General features: G+C 40.5%; 1 protein-coding gene across 2 annotated transcripts in view; it reads right to left on the reverse strand.

Annotated features, from left to right (window-relative positions):
- eif2ak3 (eukaryotic translation initiation factor 2-alpha kinase 3) overlaps positions 1–11,549 on the reverse strand; it is a 63,382-nt gene that overhangs the window by 20,667 nt on the left and 31,166 nt on the right. Inside the window, exons 6-13 of one of the 2 annotated variants that reach the window (XM_017435261.3) lie at positions 10,953–11,115; positions 10,722–10,847; positions 10,321–10,443; positions 9,263–9,486; positions 8,810–8,922; positions 8,137–8,259; positions 6,754–6,903; positions 5,888–6,434 (exon numbers count right to left, since the gene is read on the reverse strand). In XM_017435261.3, coding sequence (XP_017290750.1) covers positions 5,888–6,434; positions 6,754–6,903; positions 8,137–8,259; positions 8,810–8,922; positions 9,263–9,486; positions 10,321–10,443; positions 10,722–10,847; positions 10,953–11,115 — 1,569 coding nt within the window. Of the gene's footprint in view, positions 1–5,887; positions 6,435–6,753; positions 6,904–8,136; positions 8,260–8,809; positions 8,923–9,256; positions 9,487–10,320; positions 10,444–10,721; positions 10,848–10,952; positions 11,116–11,549 lie in introns of both variants that reach the window. The other variant, XM_017435260.3, reaches the window with a different exon arrangement.

An 11,549-nucleotide genomic window follows, 5' to 3' on the forward strand; every position in this document is an offset into this window, starting at 1 on the left:
ATATTGAAAAAAAAATATTTTGTTTGGGTTATGTTTATTTGTCCAATTACTTTTGAGCTCCTAAAATGTGGAGTGTTTGTAAAGAAATGTGTACAATTCCTACATTTTCTATCAGATATTTTTGTTCAACCCTTTAAATTAAACGTTACAATCTGCACTTGAATTCTGTTGTAGAGGTTTCATTTCAAATCCAATGCGGTGGCATGCAGAGCCCAACTTGTGAAAATTGTGTTACTGTCCAAATATTTCTGGCCCTAACTGTAGAAGGTAACACTGAAACATGAAAGCATCCTTCTGAGGACTTTAATCTAGCTGTGTCAAATACAGACAACAAAAAGTGCTGAAGTGATGAAAGTGCGTGTAACAGAAGACATAGAGGAATTTGATGCCGAAGCAGAAAGTGCTAGGCTACATGTGCTGCTTGACTGTGAATATGCTAGATCTATCTATGGATCCACAGCCTCCAGAGCCACAGTAATCAGCTGCTGCTCCAAACAACCTTCTGAGTCACCAAGTATCTCAGCCAAAAGAGCAGAAACAGCTGCACAGTTAGCAGCAAAAAGAGCAGAGATTGAAATGGAAGCAATGATAAATGCATAGCGACAAAATCTAAGGAGACTTGAAAATCAAAGAGACATTGAGGTAATTGAAGCAAGGCTCAGAGTTTATACTGAAGAAGAGTCCAAAGAAATAAATGAAGGATTCAGACCCCCTCACAATGACAATAAGACCCCACTTTCACCCAATCCTGGAACAGTGAGTAAAAATGAGCAGGCTGTGAGAACCGAAGTATCCTTGGTACAGACATTACAAGAATCAATAGCTCTCACTCGACTTCCTGTCCCAGAACCATCTGTGTTTTCAGGTGATCCGTTGAAGTTTACTGAGTGGAGCACCAGCTTCAAAGCTCTTATAGAGAGGCGATGTTCAAATCCTGCAGACAGACTCTTCTACTTACAACGGTATGTACCTGGAGAAGCGAGGTCTGCACTAGAAGGCAGCTTCTTCAGAAAGGACGAAGCAGCTTATCAGCAGGCTTGGGACAAGCTCAATGCCAGATATGGACATTCCTTCATAGTGCAAAGAGCCTTTAGAGAAGCTTAATAATTGGCCAAGAATTGGAGGTAAAGAATATGTCAGACTGAGAGAATTCAGTGACTTTCTGGACACATGTAGCAATGCCATGCCTCATGTCCAATGTCTCCAAGTACTGAACGACTGTGAAGAGAATCAGAAAATATTAACAAAACTTCCAGACTGGATAACCTCAAGGTGGAACCGTTTTGTCACAGAGCAGTTGGATCAAGCTAAGGATTATCCTAGCTTTAAAGAGTTTGTTTCATTCATCTCAAAGGAAACCCGCATAGCATGCAATCCAGTGTCATCTCTCCATGCCTTGAAGAACTTCGAAGAAACGTCCTTCAGAGAAATCAAATGTCCAAAAGCCAACAATTTTGCAACTGATATGAAACACTGATGCATCAAGTGCAGTTGATAAACAAAACAATGTGGCAGAGATCAAAGTGGAAACCTAAGATAAACAAGAATATTCAAGCACATCAACACATTACACAGGCCCAATCACATGTATGTGTTGTGGAGAAAACCACTCCATACATAAGTGTCAACAACTGTCAGAGAAGACAGTGGAGGAAAAGAAAAGGTTTGTTCAGGAAAATAAGCTGTGCTTTGCATGTCTGAGGAGATGCCATAATTCCAAAAACTGTAAGAACAAAGCCATGTGTGGCATATGCAAAGGGAGACACCCCACACCCTTACATGAAGACCGCCCTCCAGCAGACGAACCTTGTCCGCAGGGAACAATGCATGTTGAAGAAAATATGTCTTCACTGTCATGCTGTGTGAGTGGAAGAGAAGGAGACAGCACATCTATGATTGTTCCAGTATGGATCTCTTCAGATAACTTTCCTAATTCTGAAATACTAGTGTATGCATTATTGGATACACAAAGCAGCCATACCTTTGTTGATCAGGAGGTATGTGAAAGGTTGCAGGTAGTAGCAGAACCTGTGAAGCTTAAGCTTTCCACCATGATGGGAAAAGACTAAATTGTAAAGAGTCAGAGAGTTACTGGACTTAGAGTCAGATCCTTCTCTTTAGAGGGTCTCATAAATCTGCCTCCCTCCTATACAAGAGATTTCATTCCACTTGAGCGAGCACATATTCCCACATGTGAAACAGCAAAAAGATGGAAGCTCATGAAATTCCCTCACTTATGGACTGTAAGGTGGGACTTCTGATTGGCTATGATTGCTCCAGAGCTCTTGTACCTCGAAAGGTCATCACAGGAGGAGATACAGAACCCTATGCCATCAAGACTGACCTAGGCTGGAGCATAGTAGGAACTGCTTCCCAGTGCAATAATGCTAAAGAAGTGACTGGCCTCTGCCATCGTATATCTGTCAGAGAGGTCCCACCTGTAACACACTCAGCAGTTATCAGAGCTCTTGAAACAGACTTTACTGACACCACACCAAAAGAAAAAAGCATATCCCAGAATGATATTCAGTTCTTGGAAATCTTAAAGAGCACAATACATGAAAATGAGAATGGCCACATAGAGATGCCTCTTCCCTTCAAATCACGTCCGGATCTGCCAAACAACAAAAGGCTTGCTTTGGTGCGTTTGAGACATCTGAAAAGAAAACTAGATAAAAATCCAACATTCAAGGAGGATTATGTAAAGTTTATGGACAATGTACTCAGAGAGGAAGAAGCAGAGAGAGCAAGAGATGAACCAGATCCAGGATGTGCATGGTACATACCTCACCAAGGCGTCTACCATCCTCGGAAACCAGGCAAAATCAGGGTGGTTTTTGACTGCTCTGCCAAGTATGAAGGCACTGCTCTAAACTGCCACCTCCTGACAGGATCAGACTTGACAAATGGGATGACTGGAGTTCTCTGTCAATTTCGTAGACATCCAGTAGCAGTCATGTGTGATGTGGAGAAAATGTTTCACAGATTCCATGTCAACAGGGAAGACAGAGACTATTTGCGCTTCCTGTGGTGGGAAAATGGTGATAGTGACACAGAGCCTAAGGAATATCGTATGAAAGTTCACCTGTTCGGAGCGTCCTCATCTCCAGGCTGTGCTAACTATGGCTTGAAACACCTCGCCAGCCAAAATGAAAATGAGTACCCTTCAGCAGCAGACTTCATCAGAAAACATGTTTATGTTGATGACAGTCTTATCAGTCTGAACTCTGTGAAAGAAGCAATCAGTCTAGTTAAGGATGCCCAAGCTGTCTGTGCTAATGGAAAGTTACGACTTCACAAGTTCATCTCTAACAGTCGGGAGGTACTAGAGTCCATCCGTCCTTCAGAACGTGCGGTCGGTGTAGAAAGTGTGGATCTAAACCATACCAATCTGCCAGTTCAAGGTGCACTAGGGATAAGCTGGAATGTAGAGAGCGACACCTTCTTCTTCAAGAGTGTTTTGAATGACAAGCCAGTTACACGGCGAGGAATACTTTCAGTATTAGCCTCTGTGTATGACCCACTAGGGTTTTTAGCCCCATTCATCTTATCAGGAAAGAAGGTGCTGCAAGAGATGTGTCAGAAAGGCATTGGTTGGGATGAGCCACTCCCAAGTGAAGGTGGGAGAGCTGGCTAAGCGACTTCAAAAACATTGACAAGGTTCAGATACCAAGATGCTTTGTGCCTGGAAACTTTGGCAAAGTCATAGAAATTGAACTGCATCATTTTTCTGATGCAAGCAGTCAAGGCTATGGCCAGTGCTCCTACATCAGACTGGTGGGTGAGGATGCACAAAGTGCACAAAGTGTATTGTGCACTGGTCATTGGCAAGGCAAGAGTCGCTCAAAACAACACAAGTGCTAAAAACTGAGGTGACAAGACAAGACGATTTTGAACGATGTCTGTCAAGGATCTCAAAGTGGACCACTTTGGTGAATGTCATTGCACACATCCAACGCCTAGTCAACATGATTAAGAAGTCAGATTCCTTAAATGTGGAGGAAAGAAGAACAGCCACACTAACTCTTGTAAAGCTGCCACAGCAGAAAGCCTTTGAAGAAGAGTTGAACCTACTCAATCAGAAGTCTGGAGTGTTACCATGTAACCATCAGCTACACCTACTGGATCCCATTTTACATGTTGGTGTGATGAGGGTGGGAGGAAGGTTGAGAAAGGCCTCAATGCCTCTAGATGTGCGACACCCTGTGATCCTTCCAAAAGACAGCATAATCACAAATCTTGCACATTTCCATGAAAAAACATAACACCAAAGCAGAGGGCAAACACTGAATGAGCTAAGGGCCAACGGTTATTGGATTATAGGTGCAAGCAAGGCAGTAGCCCGGTACATAAGGCAGTGTGTCTCTTGCAGAAGGGCTTGTGGTCAGACAGAAGAACAAAGAATGGCAGATCTTCCAAATGACCGCGTTGAATCTTCTCCACCATTCACCTACTGTGGCATGGACTGCTTTGGTCCATTTCATACAAAGCAAGGTCGCAAGGAGCAAAAACGTTATGGTCTCCTCTTCACTTCAATTTGGTGGGAGTGTAACTGACGCTTACCTGTCGTTTGTTCCATGTTGCTATGGCAACCCAGAAGTTGGCAAGTCACCGTTCAAAACGGATACATTTCTTTGAGCAACATTGAATATTAAGGTATGTCAGATGTTTGTAACATGTTCCTTTAATTTTATTTGGGTTTATTAAGTGAAAATGTTTTGTTTAAAATGCACAACAGCGAATTGGAAGCGTGACTGAAAATAAAATGAGCCAAACAGACAAAGACAGAGAACAGCGCAGTTGGAAATACGTTTAGAGGCTCCATCTTATTTCTGGAACTGGTTTTAACTGGCGAACACGGTAATACTGTTAATAATTGTAATTTATGTTATTTTTTTTGGTTAAACCTTATACAATGTAATATTGTGAAAGAGGAAAAAAAGTACCTTGTATTGTTTGTTTTGTGATGTCTTCGATGTTTTTCTCTTTCTTACTGTTTATTTATTGTCACATGCTGTTTTTATTTTGTTTTTAATTATGTAAAGCACCTTGAAATGCCTTGCTGCTGAAATGTGCTATACAAATAAAATTTGATTGATTGATTGATTGATTGATTGATTGTGAAGCTTATGTTTAATGTTGTTTTGTCATGTTTTATAGTTTTCACGGTGTTCCGTGGTTCTTAAGTGGAATAAAGAAATTGGACATCAGTACGAAGCGTGGATTTTGAGACGAGTGCAGTTATAAGCAACATTTCAAAAAAATTGGGACAAAAGTAACAAAAGGCTGTAAAAACAGCTGGAGGAGCAGTTTGCAACTAATTAGGTTCATTGGTAACAGGTCAGTAAGAGGACTGGGTATAAAAAAGCATTTTAGAGAGGCAGAATCTCTCAGAAGCAAAGATGGGCAGAGGTTCACTAGTCTACAAAAAACTGCATTTAAAAAAATGGTGGAAAAATTTTCAGAATAATATTCCTCAATGGAAAATTGGGAAGACTTCATCATCTACATTTCATAATATCATCAAAAAATTTCAAGAATCTGACAAAAACTGTGCAAAGGGCAATGCCGAAAGTCAATACTGGATGCCTGTGATCTTTGATTCCCCACATATAGCACAGTATTAAAAACAGGTCGGATTCTGTTTGGCTCAGGAACACTTCCACAAATCATTGTCTGTAAACACAATTTGCCATGCCATACGAAAATGCAGGTTAAAGCTCTGTCATACAAAGAAGAAGTCATACAAAAACACCATTAAGAAACCTATCAACTTTTTCAGTATATTGTATATTAACAAAATTTGAAACTTAAAAAAAACTTTCAAAGAAGAAAAGCATTTCTGATTTGTATGTTACAGTGATGAAAGCTTAATCATAAAAAGTACCTTAGGGGAAGGCTGGATGCGGGGGGTTGGTGGGGTTGTTGGAATAGCCAGGGTAAAAGTTGGTCCAGGAAGAGTGGAGAAGTAAGGTGTGACAGGTTCCTGTTGTCTAATGGGTGAAGAAGACGAACTGTTCTTTTCAGTTAGTGTGGTGGGACCAGCCGCGCTCACTCCAGAGGCTGTGTTTGCATCAGCATCTCGATCACAACCAGAATCCTCAAACACGATGTCAAAGGAAGAGGAGGTGCAGTCGCTGGGCCCACGCAAGGGGCAAATTTCAAATGAGAGGGGTGTGTCAGAAGCATCAGGATCAGCCTGGCTGTCCCTCTCAGACATCAGGCTATCATGACCCAAAAGGGGCTGGAAGGATATGTCCATGTTGTTCACACCAAAGCCCACAGTGCTGTTAGACAAAAGGACCCGTGTGTCTCCAGATGTCTCTAGATTGTCTCCTTTGGGCCCAGACAGAGGGGAGACAGAGTTGGACACCGGTACTTTGACTGACAGTGCCTCTATGTGCTCAAGGAAGCTCAAAGGCCAGTCAGTGGTACTGAAAGAGATAAAGGAGAATATTTTAAAATATTTAAAATTTGACTGAAATGAAGCAGACAATTTGAAACGCATTGTGTTCAACTTGTCAGCAATAATATAGTTATTGCTTGCCACTAAAGGTGAAGGCAATGTTTTTGCCCAAGTCGGTAAGTGCGTTTGTTTGTAGCATTCGCAAAACATCTTATAAATCTGTGGACGCATATTACTGAAATACTGGATGTACATCTACAACAGATTAACTTTTGAAGCAAACTCCTTTCAAGATGGCAGCCACAGCTAAGCAATCTTAGCAAACACAAAAAATGGTTACAACTAACCTGGCATCTTTCAGCCACCTCTGGTCCATTTCCTCCTGCCAGCCCTCAGGAGGGCTCTCCTGCCAGGCATTGAAGTATCGAATAATCCCTGGGTGCTCCAATTTAGCCAGAGCCTTCACCTCACGCATGACCTTCTCACGAGCCTGCTCCCTGGAATATGAAAAACAAATAAAAAAGGGTCAGTATTTGGTCAAAGTTTTATCAAATTGCTCACTGGGGCGGCAGTGGCTCAGGAGGTAGGGATTTGTCCTGTAATTGGAGGGTTGCTGGTTCGAGCCCCCGCTCCAGCTGTCTCAGCAGTTGTGTCCTTGGGCGAGACACTTCACCCGCCTTGCCTACTGGTGGTGGTCAGAGGGCTCCGTGGCGCCGGTGTGATGGCAGCCTCTTCTGTCAGTCTGCCCCAGCTGTGGCTACATTGTAGCCACAGCTGCCATCAGTGTGTGGATGTGAGTGATTGTAGTGTGAAGCGCTTTGGGGTCCTTTGACTAGATAAAGCGCTATATAAGTGCAAGCCATTTACCATTTACTATCTTTATTTGAAGAAACAGAAAATGCAGCTAAAAAGGTAAAATTGCCAAAGGCTAAATAAAAGCTAAAGATGGGGTGTCTGTGACTTATTGGATAGAGCAGTCATCCTCCTAGTGAGAGAGTCGAAGGCTTGATTCCACCAATAGACATGTCAAAGTGCCCCTGGGCAAAAAACTGAACCCCTCATTGCCTTTGATATGCTCCATCAGTGTATAATTGTGATCTAAAGTAGAATGATTTCTTAAGATTAGCTGTGTAAAGATGCAGTAGAGTGTTGTATGTACAGGTGTGTGGATCAGATTATGTTGTAAAGCCCTTTGAGTAGTCTGGCTAACTAAGAAGTGAGTACAATTCCAATTAAAATTTGCATAGTCATAGCTAAAAACTAAAAATAGTTAAATTTTTGCTAAAAGCTAAAATTAGCTAAATCACAGCTAAAAGCTGAACTTAGCAAGACAGTAGCTAAAAGCTAAGAGGAAAGAAAACAAAACTAGAGCAAGAATGCTAATGTAAATTTCAGACAATGTTCTTTAAAGAACTTGAATTTGAATGATTTGGACTGATTAATCATTACTGATTAATTTATTTAATAACTGCTACGGTTACAATGGACTGACTGTATTAGCAAATAGTGCTAGAGGGTTTTTTTCTCTCCACAGTCAAAGTTTCATAAGAACTTCAGGAAAGACAAAGGCAGAAAATTAATAATAATTTGTTTGTACCAGGATTATAATATTTATTAAAAATAGCTGTTAACCCTATGAGCATCAATTTAACAGCTTTAAAGATAACAGAGATAAAAAATAAGCTAATAACCTCAACAAGAAGTGTGCTGTGGTTAAAGTGTGGTGCTACCTGTTGGGTAGACGTATTCTTTTAATGGCATAGTTGCAGTCATCCACCTTATTGCGGGCTTCAAACACAACACCAAACCCCCCTCGGCCAAGACACTGCACAGGCTCAAAGTCTGTCAGGTATCTGGGAGGAGACAGACTTTGGTTATCAGTGTTTAAACAAATATAAACAGCTTCAAGAATAAGATGAACATACACTTCACTCTGCTCAAACAAGTTTATTCAGTGGTGAGAAAAAATGATAAGCAGCATGTAATGGGATTTCAGTTTCAGTAGATTACTAATGTAGACATGCACAGTATCCAATATGCATATTAATATTGTGGGGGGAAAAAAGACACCATAAAAAAATATGGTTAGGTTATTATAGTGCTTGTGACTGACTTTAAGGTACAAAAAAGAAACCCAAAACAAATACCAACAAATGTAAATAAATAAAAAGCTGTACTAAATTCTTACAATACCTTCTAAATTTGCATTTCATAGCATTAGACCCATTAAATCACTACATACTACAAATCCTACTTTCCATCTCTGTCTGTCTTATCAAGGCAGGCAGAAACAACTGTCCTGTATCTGACTTTCAAATGTGAGACCAACTACTCCTGGAACATCAGTTCAGTGTTTTTACTGAAACCAAAGACATTGTATGTGCTGTTTAATTTGTGAAGTACCTGGACACATATTCATTGTAACGATTCTCCATGGCAACCGGTCCTTTGGATTTCACAACTTCAAGGTCAAATTTGCTGTCTGTCTGGCACTGTGTCTCAGACTCTTTCCGTTGCTTTGATGTACAGGAGGTGAACAATAAGGACAAAAAAAAAGAATAAATACATAAATATAAATGGCACACAGAATTTTTAGAACAAAAACATCTGAGTAAGCTGTTTTAGAACAGAAAACAGAAAGAGAAACCTTTGCTCAGTGTTTAGTGAGACACAAAAATCCTCCAGAATTCTCCAATATCAACAAAGTCAGATGAAAAAGAAACAACCCCAAAAAGATTTAATGAAGAAGTATTAATGATAGTTTGTTATTTTCAAATATTGTAGCAAAATACACAAATACTGTCATTTTTCACATCAGACTTTAGCTGCAGAATGTGTGTTAGCTCTTACTCTCACATAGGTCACAGGGGCAGGAGGGTGAAAGAACTTGCGGACGATATAGGTCGTGGCAGCAATGCAGAATACGATGGTGCTGAGAATCTCCTTCCACCATGGTAGCAGCAGCACAGGATCCTTTCTCCTGTGACTATCTGTGCTTGCTTCATTTGCTTTTATTAGACTAATGGCATTATCACGTTTCTCACGGTAATGCTTGCTGTAGGGGAAGTAGTAGCCATTGTCTATATTGAAAAAAGCAAAGTTCAATAAGTTGGGTTTAATAACACAAGCTGTAGTGGGTAAAAATTGCAAATAAAACTAAAACAACTAAAGGAAGTAACCTTCCTTGAAATCAGAATGTCTTCCAGTGTTATAAAAACATACTTATTTGTGGAGACAATGTCTGTTTGAGAGTAAAATGCATCTTATTACCACAACAGAGATAATTTGGAAATTTAAAGGCCACATCTCACTGGGTTGCAACTGCTGGTGACTAGTTGGTGAACAACACTGACAAGGAAGTCTTCAAAATGTCTCAAAACGTTTGTGGGGGTTCTTGGTTTCCTCGATTGAGTCACAGAGACTTACAGTCTTGTCGATTGTCACAATGAAATAATGTACATAGCCTAGAAAAATATGGTGATGCTCAAAAAAGCCAGAATTTTTAATAACTGGCTACCCAAATCATGGGTACATGGCTCTCTGGTCGTAAATTTGTCCACTTTTTTTGTAATTTTATAGTTGTCAACTGTAATCTTCAACGGTCTAAGCCCAGTGAAAAATTTTATTAACAGGTGTTGTAGAGGCCAGAAATTGCAAATGAAACTAAAGTGACTGAAGTGACCTTGCTTGGAGTTAGTGTCTATCAACGTTATGAAAACACATTTTGTTTGAGAAGACAATGTCTGTTCAGGAGTGTAATGTTGTGTCTTATTATTGCTATAGAGATGACTAGGAAAATTTAAGTATTGTTGGCGCTACTCTCAGATAAAAATCCAGATAGTAAAACTGCCTAACAACACAAAAGCTATTCTAGAAATCAGATGTCAAAAATTAATTCAGTTCTTGGTTCTTACCATATGGATATTGAAGAATGGACAAAGCTCCATTGCTGTATTCATCATGGGAGAACTTGTCATTGCTCAGACACTTGTCAAATTCATCAGAGCCAACCAGAGCTGGAGTTCGAGATGGGGAATCTGCATAGACAAGATGAAGACATTCTTCGGAAATCAATACAAAAAACATCTTAGGGCAGTCTTACGTATAAATAAATAAAAGGGCAAAGCTTTAAAGCATTGGGAACACATTGAAACTTGATATCAATATAAGATATCAAATACTTGTTTAAACACTGTTTATGTTTGAGTTTAAAATTACAATGATAAAGACTGACTTTTGTTGCTTTAACCTTTAACCACACAGTTCTCTTAGTATTTAAATGCTCCATCCACCAAAAAACTGTGTGAAGACTTACGTATCAAAGGTTTCCATTTAACAGTGGGCAGAAAAATTACATCTTTCTGTGATCCAATGGCTTTGGAGGGGAATTTTTCAGTGATTCTAACTGATGACTGGAGGTAGAGTTGTCCCTGGAACATTCCTGGTAAAACAAGAACAAAATCCATTTTCTGCACAAATTACACAAATTTATACAGACTTTTTGGGTTCTCGTAACACATTTGTATGGATATATACAAGAACTCACCGAGGTAGACACTGGACTCTGCAGCACCCTGGGCTTTTCCGGGATCATCATCTTTCTCCTCATCAGCTTCAGGCTGGTTGCTATAGGCAGTGTCATCAAACAGGCTGATCGGTGTAACTTTCCCACCGCCCACCAGCCAGGCAGAAGCAATAGGTGTGCAAAACTACAAAGCAAAACATGAAAGAACGTGAGATGAAATTAGGGCTGGAAATTAGGGGCGACATAAGTCCAGCAACCAACAATTGACATTATATTTGCACAAGTGTGTTTAGATATTTTTTTTAATTTTTGAGGAGGAGAAAGAGGTGAGGACCAGGCAATAGTCATCCTCTGTGTACCTGTGGAAGTAGGCCATTGTGGCTAAAAAAAGTCACTGATTTGAGTAACAAAGGGCCTGGTACCCCATACTCCCGGAGCACCCCCCACAAGATTCCCCGAGGGACACGGTTGAACGCCTTCTCCAAGTCCACAAAACACATGTAGACTGGTTGGGCAAACTCCCATGTACCCTCAAGGACCCTGCTAAGGGTATAGAGCTGGTCCAGTGTTCCACGGCCAGGACGAAAACCACACTGCTCTTCCTGAATCCGAGGTTCG

Source organism: Kryptolebias marmoratus, linkage group LG10, assembly GCF_001649575.2.
Source record: "Kryptolebias marmoratus isolate JLee-2015 linkage group LG10, ASM164957v2, whole genome shotgun sequence".
NCBI classification, from domain to species: domain Eukaryota; kingdom Metazoa; phylum Chordata; class Actinopteri; order Cyprinodontiformes; family Rivulidae; genus Kryptolebias; species Kryptolebias marmoratus.